General features: G+C 41.7%; 1 protein-coding gene across 4 annotated transcripts in view; it reads right to left on the bottom strand.

Moving 5' to 3' along the window:
* The window catches only part of TTC7A (tetratricopeptide repeat domain 7A), a 172137-nt gene that overhangs the window by 149736 nt on the left and 7437 nt on the right, over positions 1 to 14964 (bottom strand). For all 4 annotated transcript variants that reach the window (XM_042051890.1, XM_042051891.1, XM_042051892.1 and 1 more), the window contains one exon: positions 1472 to 1602. In XM_042051890.1, coding sequence (XP_041907824.1) covers positions 1472 to 1602 — 131 coding nt within the window. The remainder of the gene's footprint in view (positions 1 to 1471; positions 1603 to 14964) is intronic.

The raw sequence follows: 14964 nt of genomic DNA, 5'->3' as shown, positions 1-14964 counted from the left end.
TGGTAGAGAGGTGGGGGTCGGTCTCCTCCCAGGAGACAGGACAAGAGCAAATGTACTCAATTTGTGCCGGGGGGGTTAGATTGGATATTAGGAAAAACTTCTTCACTGAGAGAGTGGTGAGGAATTGGAACAAGCTGTGCAGGGAAGTGGTGGAATCACCATCCCTGGAAGTGTTCAAAAAGCACGGGACCATGGCACCCAGCAACATGGTTTAGTGGCAAACACGGTAATGCTGAATTAATAGCTGGCCTCAGTAAACTCAGCGGTCTTTTCCAACCTTACTGATTCTCTGATTCTAAGTGAATGAATTACAGGTCAGACCCTTTCCCTTCTTCACAGACCCAAGCTGTCAGTAAAAAAAATTTACGGTGTCCAGCACTGGCAGGAACTCATCCTTCCACAATGGAAGGACAGTAACATTTTAAATTTAAAAACTATTCCTTTTTTTTTCTGTAGAGAAACAGAGCAGGCCACTTGTTAGTTGGCTTTCTTAATGAATTGTTATACATGCACTAAGCTTGTTTTTTCTTGTTTCGATGCAATTAAAAACAAAACCTGAGACAGAAACACACCTTTGCTACAGAGAAGAGCAGAAGTATCTGGTCAGGTCAAAGGCCTTTGAGTTACAGGACAGGTAACATGCACTGCCACCAGCACTGCTAATGTCAAGCCTAATGTGTGGCAAAGGAAGGGCATGGAAGCACGTGGTATGTCCTGAAAATTCAGCTAGGCAAAGTTTGCATGGGCACAGCAAATCAGTGGCACACAATCTGCATGGCTCAGTGGAGGGCCACCAACCATGGGCTGAGCAGTTACTTGCTACTCATCACAGAGCCACAGAATGGTTTGGGTCAGAAGGGACCTTACAAGATCACCCAGCTTCAATTCCCCTGCCATGGGCAGTGACACCTTCCACTATACCAGGCAGCTCCGAGCCCCATCCAGCCTGGCCTTGAACACTTCCAGGGATAGAGGATCTAGCTTCTAATGACCTAGATTCCTCAAGGTTCACTTGGAAAAGGTGAAGTACTCGCAATTAAACTGCTACAGCTGACCCCAAAAGGTTTCTTTCAGCTCGTCAGGGATCTCAATATCCACTACTGTGTATCATTTACACAGCAGGTATGTAAAATGTCTTGAGTTCCTTCATGCCAGGACTCGCCATGTTAAGTTCATAGCTCCTCTTTAGTAAGGGCTAAACTTGAGACCCAACCCGTGCATATCTGAAGTATTTGGTGCTTTACCACAGACAAAATTGGTTTCCAGACACCATTGTCAGAGAAAACAGGTAGAGACCAGCTAAACTGCTGTTTTGGAAATGATTTTACTGAGACACTTCATTCTTTCCAACTTGCTTTCATACTCCTAGCTATGATCACTTGACATTTCTCCATTTTTTTATTTTTGCTGTCAAAACCCTGGAAATCCCACGCAGGCCACCAGGCAACACCCTAAGTACATTTCTTCTTACCTTCTCAAGCTCCTGCAAGTACACCTGGGCAATAACACACGCTCTCTGAAAACAAGCCATTACCTCCTCCTCCCTTTCACACAGTCGAGCACGTGAGGCAATTGAGTTGGTTGAGCGCTCCAGCGATAAACCTGCAAAACGGCAACATCTTCTTTAACTGAAGCCCACCAACAGCAGTATGGCCATATTATTCTTAATTTACCAGCTGACAGGAAGGCTTTTCCACATGTGGGTTTCCCTCTTGTTTTGATGACTTTCAGGACACTGCCCCCAGGAAAATACAATTCCTACACATGCAAGGCATCTTTGTCATGCTGCTCTAACACACAGTGCCACTGCACACTCCTACAGTGCCTTTCAAACACTTTATGAAGACAGGACACACAGTCCCTCTGGTAGGAATCAGCAAACAGAGAAATTAGGGTCTGTATTTCCAAAGATGGCTATAGATCTTGGGTGCTTCAATTCAGTGCCAGCCTGGCACTGAATTTGATAATTTCTAGGCATCTGCTACTTCAAGTGAAGCTTTCAGTAAGCAGCGTTGAGGGGGAAAAAACAAACAACAAAAAACCCTAACTGGAAAATGATACAGAAACTAAGTCGGAAAATCTGAGGCCTCTCTTGGAAAATCTTAGCACATGCAGATTGCTCATGGACAAACAGCAAGCTCTTGGCAAGGCACAAGAGACTCAGCCACAAGATCATTCCCTTTCCAAAGGAAGGAAAAAACCCTGGGGTTTGTACTACTAAACTTCTTTCTTGTATCATTATCCAACACCACCAACAGACAGAGAGTATGTTAATTGCAGAGCCACAGCTACTGGTCCCTACACTAAAAACTTCTACTATCAGACCCTTAGTCTGGCATCACACTGACATCCTTTATATCCTTAAACCTATTTGGATAGGCTACACATCCACATACCAATTTTATTCTGATTGGTACAGGTTCTCATGCCACACTGGATCTCTACAAGACACCACTGCTTGAAAACTTGGATCTTCACCCATCACAACCGTATGTATTGATGCCCAGTAGCCCAACACAGGCTGCAAAAAGTTCAGCACATGCTTTCCAGTAAATTTTTATATATAACAACATCCCCTAATAACAAATATGTAAGATGTAATACAAAATCCTAGTGTTCTTGACACAGATCCACAGAGGTGACAAAAGAAGAAAAGAATTCAACTGTCCAGACAGCCTTCCAATGAAGTTATTTCAACTGCTGCAGCAGGTGGCAAAGGATTCGGGAGGACCCACCACAGGCACCAGCCATGCTTTCCTGGACTTCCACAGTCCGGGAGACACCTCAGCTCTGCCCATTCCAGGAGTCTTGGCCACAAACTGCTGTGAGGCAGCAATGGGCAGCCAGGCTTCCCCATGATGTACGATACAGTCTGGGCGCTCATGCTGGAAGAGCCCGAGGTTCCCAGGCAGTGTTAGCTTTGTTTACTTCTAATGTTCAACATTTGTTTTGTCCCCCTGGTTACTCTGCTAGGAGTTTCCCTATCTCATGTCCTACATTTGAGCCAGACATGAGCAGTTAGTTCAGTGGGCTGAGAAAACGCCTCCCTGGTTCAAGCTCGGGACGTGGCTCCCCACTCCTTCTGCCCTCTCCCAAGCCAGAAGTATATGGTGTGTTCCCTCAAAGATCTGTATCTTGGAGGAACACATATCCATACCTTTCACCTCTGAAAATACAGCCCAGAGTAGAGCAGGAGGACTGAATTTATTTCAAACTGACAGGGTGTGTGGGACATGGATGACAATCATTTTGCTGCTTTTAACCAATGCCCAATCTGTGTTTTCTTTTTTTCTTGAACACCTTGTACAGCATCCAGATATAACCGATTTTGTCTCTAGTCCATCTATGAAGTCTCTGTCTTTGTATCATGAGTTGTTTTCCTATTATTTTGATGCTTCCATTTTCCAACCCTGTCACTTTGTAATGAGTAAAGGGAAAAAATGCACATTAACTCTCTCTACAGCAAAAGAACAAACCAAAAGTATCCAGCACTCCAGCCAGAATAAATAACCTACAAATATTCTTCTTGTATCTGTCTCCATTTAATCTACCTCTGAACTTCTAGTCATTCCCCTTAAGTGAAAATAAATTTTAAGAAGTCTGCATTTCAGAGCCACCATCCCCTTAAATGCAAAGTAGGGCTGAGGGCCCTGCAAAAAAAGTCCAGTACAATCCACTGACATTCATATACAAGCAGCATTTAATCAAATGGCAAGAGCCATCCTAACACAGTCTGCGTGGGGGCGTTTATCGTGGGAGATGTCACACAGAGAGAACAGGCTGATAAAAAGCCATTTACATACATGCTACAGCCCACTGCAAGGAGTTACTATCTCTGAGCTCTGACATGGGGGAGGAAAGTAAGTAGCCTCTGCCAGCATCAGGTACTGACAACAAACATGCCCATCAATGCAAGTCAGAGAAACAAAGCTGGGGCTGATCAGAGACGGGAACGAATATCTCCAAAAGGATTCTTGCCACAGTAAGGATCCAGCAACATACAGTGTATTAAAACAGATACTATGCTACACTGCACTACTTGTAAGGAGCTAGAAGGAAAAATGACCCACACAATGTGACCTTAGTCATGGTTCTCTCTCTGCTACCGTACGCACTGACCTGATGTCATTTGAGTACAAAATCTTCTACAGAATCCAAACAGGGCGATTCTTCCCTACCACAGAAAGGCAACGAAAAGAAAAATTAGAGCAAGCAGACTGCAAATCCAGTATACAAGGGGAAGAACAGAAGAAAACCAACACAAGTTCCCTACTCTTGCAGCCACCAATTCAGTTCTCGCAATACAAAACCCCAGCAATAAGATTAGCTTAGGGTGCAGTTGGATAAGACTTGACAAGCCCTCCACCACAAAGAGCACAAATTCCACTAACTCTTGTCCATCCTCCAGTTATCAGCACAGAAAAAACTTTGCAGCACAACAAGCAATTTAAATTCAACTCAGTTCCCACAATGTGTCAGAAAACCACTAAAGTGCATGCTACTTCCACACTGGGTTTAGCAAGAAACGTGGAGCTATTGCCAAGACAGAATTAACTTCCAAGTAAATCATAAGGCTGTATGCTTTATTGTTAACTGGTTAAGGTAAAGGGACTCGGGTTAAGGTAAAGGGACTCGGGTATTTTTCACAACCAGTTGTGGTAAGAGACTATCAACTTAAAGCTTATCTATACTGAGATTTTTCTCATATGAATCAGGTGCCTAAATTTAAATAGATACATACGTATATACTATAGTAGTTTATCATATAGTCGAGACAGTTTTCTAGTAGAGTATGGCCCAGGCTCAAGATTTCAAGACATGTTTCTAGATTATCCTTCTTTAAGAACAAATTCTACCCACTTCAGAGGAGGTAGCTTTCTATGTATAGAAATGTGGCTTTCCTCTCCTGAATAAAGACAAGGCTTCCATTCACCTACTCTACTTCTCCCAATGATTCATCTCTGGCTCTTCACCCTTCCATAATCTTTGTCCTTTCTTCCCTGCCCCCAAATCTAAGCTGCAGTTATGTAAGAAAAAACCCAAATCCATAAAGTTTGTAAGACATATCACTGAACTAATCTCTTCCTCGAGTTGAAATGCACTGCTCTCATTTATGGAAATCTGAAAGGGGAAATTTTATGAAGGCTTATTTCCACTTTCATCTCAGTCAGTCCTTGCCAAGGGAAGACACTGATATCATATAGCTTCAATGCTCTGAGGTGGTATTACTACCAGAACTGGAACATCCATGTGTACGTGGACATGCAGTATCAGATTCTCAGCAACACAAATGGGATGAAAATTCATGCTGCAAGGAATCCTTGAAGGTCCATGGTCTGATTTTCTGCACAAAGAAGGGCCAGCTCAGGGTGTGTTACCCAGCCTGGTCTTGAAGGCCTCAGTGCACAGATGGAGACTGCACATGGACTAGGGTGGAGATTAAGGTGGGTGGCTTTATTTTTCTATGGTTCATAAACTACCTCACCAAATAGCAGCACTCCTCCTTCCAAGTAGGAACAATGTACCAACCCTCTGACAGGTTCTTTTAACTTTCCTTTTTACACAGACTTCAAGCCTCCTGCACTTGGATGAATTTAGACAACCAGGGAATGGTGGGTTCAGAGGTGCAAGAATTCAGGGTCAGAAGCAGCCCATCACTTTCACCAAGAGTGCTAACCCCACAGCTCAGGAGCATCAGAGGTACCTGGCAAGCTGAAGAAGAGATCAAAGAAACACGACAGCACAAAGAACATGAACCCAACCTCCTGTGTTGTGTCTCAGCGCTACGTGTTGAACACACCTATGGCAACCTGAAGCAAAAGACATCTTAGTGTGAAACTCAGAGCCCTGCCAACAGCAGCAGCCCCAGTCTGCAAAGCAAGGTTCCACTGTCTGTGCTCCTGTGCCCCACAGACAGGCCAGCCTGGCCAGAAGACAGTGTGATGCTAAGCTAAGTGCATGCAGTAGTTCTACTCTAGTACAGGAAGGTAAGTCATTTGCATGAAGATACTGCATGGCAGCAGCCACTGCAAGGAAACAGGTTCTCATCCTGGAGAATGCCAGGTCATTCTGGGTCACTGTCCCCAAGCAGAGGATGCACTCCATTACTAGCACATGGCCTTCAGTCTAGTTCAGAAATGTGGCTCTAGGAAATTAATTAGCATTGAAACAAGACTATTTTTAAGACTTCAAACATATACATGTGCATGCTGACTAATCAACATTCAACAGAATACTAAACACTTCTCAGAGACAAAATTCAAAGGCACAATCAAACCATTCTAGAGATGATATTACAACCAGTCTGCCGTGCCAGCTAAGGTTTGAACTTGAGAGCACAGTCCTCAACTAAGCTATTCCATTACAGTGTCTTGGAAAGCAAAATGGCCCAAACATCAACAAGCAGCAGTTGGGATTAGGTTGACACAGGCAAGACCCAGCACTACGCATTATTTCTGCCATAATTCACAGCAGTTTAAATAATTCACAACCTGGTCTTGACACTTATCTCTGCAGCAACTAAGCTATGATTTTTTCAGCAGGGCTTATTTGCAATGCAAATAGAGGAGGGGGAAGAAAGGCCTAGAAGCCCTTGGTTTTGAACACATTCATTCATACTGCAGCCCATGAGAGATAGGGATGAATAGACACGTTTAGTTGTTCAAGAAAGCTGCATGTACTTCTTTCCCTGCTGCTTCCTATTATATAGGATTATTGTAAATTCCTGGCAATCTGTTACAATCTTGAGGTATTTTTCATGTAAAAGTCTCAAAGGCAGAAAGGCAGAAAATGCCAGTAACGTCAAGTAAAATTATCTGAAGACCTTTCTAACTATAAGCTGGGAATGAAGCTTAAAATTTAAGCAACCTGGGAAGGCCACTCAGTTGCATCAATGCAGAACTCAAGACCTCCTACTCCCCGCTTTCTTACTAGATGTGATAAACCAATACTAACAATGTTACTCCAATTATTATCAAAGCAAGAACTCTATCTGGTTAGACTTGTAATTAGAGCTCAAATGTATAGCTCAAATTAGGACAGCTTTTTGATCGAGTGGCTGTGAAGCCAGAAGGCAGCAAACACTCCCGAGATGCAGCCTCAGTCCCCTGCCCTCAATCAATGCTGTGTGGGCTCTGCATCACACTGCGTATCTTATGCATAGCAGAAATCAGCAACTTTAATCCACAGACACTAAATCTTTGGAGCATACCCAGACCTGCTCAGCTGGCTGCTCTTAACCTTCATGGCACATCTTTTAACCTTTGCTTTAGCCTGTAATACAGTGGTCTCCAAAATTCTTTGATCATATTAAGTAAAAAAATTTTGATCATGCACACCCAAACATATGCTTATATTTATATACATACATTGCTTTACAATCTATTTATTCTATATTTAAGTGTTTATTTTTTCAAAAACACCTGCTAGATTACATGCTACTGACAGCCACCTGTCACCAGAGAAAAGCCCTGCAAAATCAGAATACCTGACTTTTTGTAAAAGCAAAAAGGCATAATTCACCCTTAAGTTTAACAACTATTTTAAGCATTTTGCCAGGAACAACCACTGAGCTTTGGTGTGTACAGATTTTCATGGTCACTCCCCAACTCACTACAAACTAGATTCTATTTAAAAGTCCTGTGTTAATAAAGTTAACCCCACTGACACCATCCTACAGTACTTTGTGCATTTCTGGGCCCCACTGTGCTGCTAAGCAATTCTCTGTGTATTTCATTTTTAAACCAGAATCTGGCAAGGTGTTTCTCCAATGGTACCTTTTTTTTCATATTTTGCTTTTACGTAAGAAAGCTCAAAAGAGGCTTCTAAAAATTTAAGTACTGAATTGAGTGTCATTAGACTTCATTGATTAGATCCAATTAGACTGTCACTGCTTTTACCTGATTGAAGAGCTCATGCTAATAGTGTAAGCTCTTACATTCTTATTGTTCACTTGTGCTCCAATTTCTACTACTACTTGGAATCCACAAGTAGTTTTTGAGGGTACCTTTAAGCTACTTGTCTATTTTGTATATGTTAGTTTAATAAGAACTAGACAATATAATGCATAAATCCACTTAACTAGGCACAAGTGAGCTGCAACATATGGAAGTGAATATGGAACATATGGAACTACTGAGGATGGCCTTCCACAATGTGAAACACCCTCTCTTTTGGAAGACACTTTTGTAGGCTCTACATGACACAGGACCCTCTGACATACAGACTAAGTGAGGGCACCACTTTCAATAAAATACAATAATCAAGATTTATTTCAATGTGGGGCGCTTTTTTTTGCTGGTGGACTTTTTAAGAAAAAAATAAACAGAAGTTATAATACTTTTCTTCTGCACCACAGTAGATCATCTTGCGTACCCCCTGGGGCACATGCACCGCTTTGGGGACCACTTCTATAACGTATTGATTGTCCTGGTATAAGAGGCCACCTCCATTCCATGACACCAAGATACATCTACTGGAGCAATGCTCTGAGGCACAGCAAAGACAGGGGTGATCAGCAATCTCTTTCAGCCCCACATCTAAAGACTTTTGTCAACACCATCCACATCCATAAACTGTCATGGCATACTGCAGAAATTACATTTTTTTCCTTGGTCTAAATACAACAGGAAGAAGCAGAAGAGAAAAAATGCAAGGTGGAAGGGGCACAAGGGGAGAGAGACGGCACTGATGACCAAGTACTGGAATTTGTTCAGCTTGAGTTCACCTGCACCACAGTTAAGCAGCATCACCAGCAAGAAAGTTCTTTTCTAGCTGCAGAGTCACTGAATCAGACAAGCCCTAGAATCCTGTGTTCAATTTTTTGGCCCCTTACTACAAGAAAGACCTTGAGGTGGTGGAGCATGTCCAGGGAAGGGCAACAGAGTTGGTGAAGAGTCTGGAGCACAAGTGCTATGAGGAGCAGCTGAGTGAGCTGGGGATGCTCAGCCTGGAGAAAAGGAGACTCTCTACAATTACCTGAAAGGAGGGTATAGCTAGGTGGGGGTCAGTCTCTTCTACAACGTAGCAAGTAACAGGTAAAAACAAGAGAAAATGGCCTCAAGTTGTGCCAGGGCAGGTCTGGACTGGCTATCGGGAAAAATTTATTCACTGAAAGAGCAGCCAGGCATTGGAACAGGCTGCCCAGGAGTCACCATGTCTGGAGGTATTTCAAAGGTGTTTTGCTGTAGTGCTTAGGGATGTGGTTTATTACTGGATTTGGCAGTGCTGGGTTAATGGATGCACTTCATGATCTTAAAGGTCTTTTCCCATTTAAATGATTCTATGGTTCTATGTGTATTTGGGAAGTAGAAGAGAGAGAAAGGAAAGACAATTCATATTTTACTATGCTGATTCCTATCAAGCACTCAAGACAATCCTACTTAAAGTTACTAGAACAGACAGAGCCTGTGAGGACTAACAGGCTTGTTGCCCTGTCACTTAAAAGATAGACAGACATTTGAAGCTTACTCCAGGGCAAACCAGCACAGAGAAATCTTCCCATAGCCACTGGACACATACCACGCTGCACAACACAGCCCCAGCATGACACCATCTAAAAGCTACATCTCTATTTGTTCTCTTCTAGTGAAAGTAAGTGTAGCATGCTGTCTCATGTAACCTAACAAGAATTGGTCCCTTGCCTCAGAAAAGCATGGGCAAATAATCTTCCATCTCCTGATGCTGCTAACCCCACAGCTTTAGAGAACTAAGTCATAGTGCAGAAGGTGGAGAAGGTTTAATGCACATGTGCAACCACCACCTACAACTACGTGTGGGGAAGGGAGCAGAATAACTAAACTTTTCCATCGCAGAAACCAAGTCACATTAACAAAAGGAACCAGAAGTTATTCCCTTTTTCCACTTTCCAAATTTCAGTAATCTGCATTTAGTGGCCTGCATCTAACTCTCCTCAAAAGTCTAACACTCACACTGCATTTGTGCATAGCTGACTGTGCTAAACAAACTACTGCTGAAAAGGTAAACCATCTGATCCAACAGCAGAGAAAAGCTCATGGGGCACAACAGAAAAGCCTAAGAGCATCACAAACACCAAGGCTGGGCTTGGCAACTCTTTCACATCCAAGCAGGAAAGCAGTGGCACCACAGCACACAATCCACCAACATGCAACAGGTTAAAAGTCATCACTGTCACAATGTAAGGGCAACTCCAGACTCTTAAACTGCTTTTCTGAAACCCCAAATAAAACATACTAACACTAGGTCCTTTTATCAAGACAACAGAATCTACAAAGTGGGGCTTTTGCCTATCAGACAGCTACTCTGATACCAACATGAATTAACAGCATGCTTCCTGTCTTGCTGTCAGAACTGTGAAAACTAGCACTTTGAAGTGCATACCAGGTATAGAACAAAGTCTCTCTCTCTCTCTCTCTGATGTGGATTAACATTTAAAAGATGCATCTTTTGCCAAGCAAAAGTGAAAACAAGTTCTGCCAATGTCTTATTTTAATTTTAATGTCCTATTGTATCATATATTCTTTTGGCTGGGACTCAATTTTTCTAATGGCCAGGCAAGAAAAATAATTTTGCTATTCAGGCTCTCTTTGAAGGAACCCATCTCCCACAGATCTCAGTCCTCAGAGAGGCAAATCTCAACCTTTTGTCATCATCAGAGGATTCCAGCAAAGGAATTTGTGCCCTGCCCCTGCCAGACCCTTAAAAAAACAAAGCAAACAAAACAACACACACACAAAAAAAACCAAAACAAACAAACAAACCCCAAAAAACCACAAAAACAAACCACACCAAAAAACCCCAAACAAACCAAAACAAAAAACCCAACACAAATTCTTCTCTTCTACTTGTGTTGCACTAAGTTCCACTTAGTCAGAGCTGCCAGTAGAGGAAACAGCAATGAAGTAACAGAGACAACTGCAAGCAAATATATCATCCTAAAAGCAGCATTCAGCTTAACAGTTGCATGCTGGCAAGTGTTAATGATCCTCATGAAGCCCATTATCACTGAAAAGCTATACATCAGTACGAAAAAAAGTGAAATCAAAGTTTTAGGTAACTTTTCCCTTAAGTATCACCCAAACCTACACTTTTCTCATCTCAATTTTGTGCCCAGTATAATTCTGGTTCTTCATGATCAACAAGCTTTCCTAAAGACACTGAAGAACGGTGGTGCTGTCCTTAGCAAGGTTCTAGCTGCCGCTCTCAACACTTTAATGAACTCAAGTGCCTCAGCCAGCACCATCACTCCCAAAGTGGGCAGGTTCCAGACAGCAGCGAATTGGGACCCCTGGGAAGCCAGAACATATTACGGTAACAACCCTTCCACTTTAAACAGGATTACTGAAGTATAGAAGATTTAGAAATTCAAGTAAAGGCCTATGTATGGTACACATGCTACAATGTCAACAGTGCCTAAACAACATGATACCTGACACTGAAACCAATGGAGAGAGACGGGGAGGGAATTCAGGCTCTTAGGATTTTTCCCCTGCACCTTTCAACCTGCTGCCCATTTCTGCTAAATGGATACATCATAGCACACTGCCCCCAGCTCAGACAGTAACTGCAACGCAGGCAGCATGAAGACTCAGCTTCTAGGGAGGGTGGGGTCAGCTGTGCAGCAAGGAGGACAGGAAGATCTGTTCCCTCTTTTTTTACCACTAGCAGATTTGAGTACTTTCCTTGCAGTCATGTGGCTCCTAAACACCAATACAGAAATGGAGCATCTTTATCTTGACATGGGTAATTAAAACACACTTTTACTTTTCTCCATTAGTTTCTAGAGAGAATATAAAGCAAATTAGTTACTTGAATATGGAGAAAATGCCATCAACCTTCCATTAATCCATTTTCTACTCTTGTCTCAGTGGACAAGATAAAGCATGTTCTTACATAGTAAGATACACACACACAATCTCTTTTTAGGTATTACAGCAAAGTTTTTCTTAAGGAACTTCAAAAATTCTTAAAAATTATCCTGTAGTAAAGATCTCAAGCACAAGAGTGTGTATAACCACTGGGAGGGTTTTTTGGCATACAAGAAGTGGAATAGTATTCCAAACATTGTCTGCAGAAAGGAGAAGACATCCTGAAAAATGCTATGCCCTCTGAAACAAGGAACAGACTCAGAAAGTGCACGTACAGCCCATTAAGAGGCTTATAAAACATGACCTGAATTAAAAATGCTTCTGGCAAAAAGAAGTTAGAAGTGTAAACTCACTTTCAAAAGAAGATTACGAAATAAATTATGACTCTGCAAAACTGTATGATCTTTCTAAACTCAATTGATCTGCACTTGAAATTGTTCAAACTACTGGTACTCAACATCATTCCACACAGTCTGTATTCCAGAATACTCCACAGTTTTCATACTACGATCTCACTTACCAAAACTAAGTGGACAAAAATCTCATTCCAGAGAAGCTAACAGGAAACTCTAATTAAAAGTAAGGCTGCTTAAGTTGAGCCAATAACACACAGTAACCCACTAACGTTATTTGAGTGGAACATATCCTTGTACCATGGGATCAGCAGCATTTAGTAAAGAACAGAACTAGAAAGGTTACTAGCTTAGGATCTGAAATAAGAGTTAGATGAAGCACTGGAATAGTCTTTAAAATAGAGGTGTTCTCTTGCAAAGAGGACAAAAATTAATAAAATAAACTTTAAAACCCCACAAACCTTAGCTTTCTCCCTTTCAATTCTCTCCACCATTTCGTTCAATTAACCAACACTGAACTAAAAAAAACAAACAGGAAAGCTTATTTTTCCCATTTTAATCAGCGAATTAAAAAACATGTACACATGAAAAGAAATGTATCAGCTTATGAGAAACACTGAGTTAAAGAAATTCATTTATTAAACTGAAAATTCTTAATCAAGTTCTTTAGAGAAGAGGAAAAAGTAGATTTCTCAGAATACGGCTTTGCAATAAAGCTATCTTTGACTCTACATTTTATTCTAATTTTCAAACAAAAGCAGCTGAATACAAATCTCACCTAGGAAATTAATCATCATATAGAAAACTATATTAGAAAAATGAATGACACACAAGCAAATGTCAAAATTGAAGACTCCAATTAAGCATATGAACAAGTGCGTGATACATCCTTTGATTAGCTAGAATGAACAACTTCAATACCAAATTCTTATTTACTGAATGCAAACCTACTGTTTTTAACAGTAGTGCAAGCCAACAAAATAAGAAACTAACTAAGCAGCGCAATCACAAAGAAGTTTAAAACCGCTTATTCAAATTTTGAGGCTTCACTTGGTCAATTTAAAACCATGATTAAAACCAAGCAAATGGTTTTCAAACCAGTCAAGTAGAAGGTCAGGTTTTCTGTTCATCTCTGTATATCACCATTTTCCTTTCAGAACACCGTAAGAACCTCCAAACAACCACTTCCAGTATTAAAAACGCAAGACAATTATTTGACATGGGGAGAAAGCAGAACAATGTCATTCCAAGCATATGGAACTCATTACCACTGAATTTCTGGAAGATACAACCACAAGAGAAACAGGAACACACCTAAGCTCAGCAATTTGTCCTAAGACCAAACAAACGCAAAATAATCCACAACAAGCTGGGCTGAACCCAGGACACTGGAAGTAGGTTCCAGGCTGTTTATCATTATCAAACTCGGGGAAAAAAACCCACGTGGTAGCTTCAAGGTTTTGCTCTCAGAAATACCACTCACAGCTCTTAGGAGAGCTCTAAAGATCAGTGACTCAATCCAGCAGTGTTTGTCTCAAGATCTTATCTTTGGTTTTTCAAAAGTGTCACACCACAGATCTTGAACATCCTGAAATGACTAAAATGGGTTCAAGAACAAAATATAGGTAGTTCTGAACCACTGCGTTGACACAGTTTCATTTCCTCATAGATAAGACTTGTGGTTGGATATGTTACAATAAAATGCAGACTATGATCAAGGCTTCTTACAGACATGTTACATTATCACCTTATTCTCCTCCACATATTTTCAAAGATCTTAAAAAACCAAGCTCTCACTGCAGCCTTTTGATAAAATAGATGTCTTTTCTAAAGTTAAAAATAAACAGAAACCAGACAAAAAAACCAAAACAATTTAGGAACAGATTTACAAGGGATAAATCTCAATTTAGTCCACAGTCTTCTCTCACAGTCACCAAAGAGGCTGTGTTGTACAACACCATTCACTTCAATTGTGTCACACACCATTTAAAGAGGTGATGAATCACCCCAGAACAGCCAACTTCTGACTCTACAGAGAGTTCAGACTCAAGCTGCACAACTTAAATCCATCCTGAGTTGCCAAATGGCCAATATAGCACAAAAATGACTAAATTACAAAAATTACAGGATGGACTGGGTGAAAACGAAAAGAATAGGCAGTGACATTTCTAAAGCTTTAACTCCCTAGAAATCCATTTAGAAACTAGATACCATGTGCAATCCTATGCCATTGCTGCACAAATTTAGATAGGTAGCTATCTTCAGGCTACCCCACTCCAGGCAGAGGAAGTCCCGTGCCTGGCCTGACAGACCCAGGGAGCCCCTCAGCACAGGGCTGACTCACCTTGCAGCAGCTCTGACACATCCCTGACCACAAGCTAAAGCCCCTCTCAGTTGTCACAAAGACAGGACCCTGCACACGAGCCCCGCCTGAGCCTCCATCACTCGGGCTGGCAACAGCCTGCCTCAGTTGAAACAGCTCTCACTGTGCTCTCAGCAGCACAGCAAACACTGCCACATCAGAGAAGCCTCTTTCTTGGAGCTGAGGTATGCAGAAGCCCTGGCTAGAGCTACACTTACTAGAGCTTTGAAAGGGTTAGGCAGTGACCTAACCTACTGCCAGGAAGAATTTCTCCTTGTGAAGAGAGAGGGCTCTGCAGAGTTTTCTGCAGCAAGCAGAACAGAGGAAATCAATGGGCTCTGACAGCTACACACTTTGTTCTGAAGTCTTTTTTGCTTGCTTGTTTCAAATGGGCAACACCAGG

The sequence above is a fragment of the Corvus kubaryi genome, unplaced genomic scaffold (genome assembly GCF_017639235.1).
Source record: "Corvus kubaryi isolate FWS band 111438036 unplaced genomic scaffold, C.kubaryi_AGA036_p1.0 76, whole genome shotgun sequence".
NCBI classification, from domain to species: domain Eukaryota; kingdom Metazoa; phylum Chordata; class Aves; order Passeriformes; family Corvidae; genus Corvus; species Corvus kubaryi.
The sequence above is the reverse complement of the archived record's forward strand: the minus strand, read 5'-3'. Positions and strand labels throughout refer to the sequence as shown.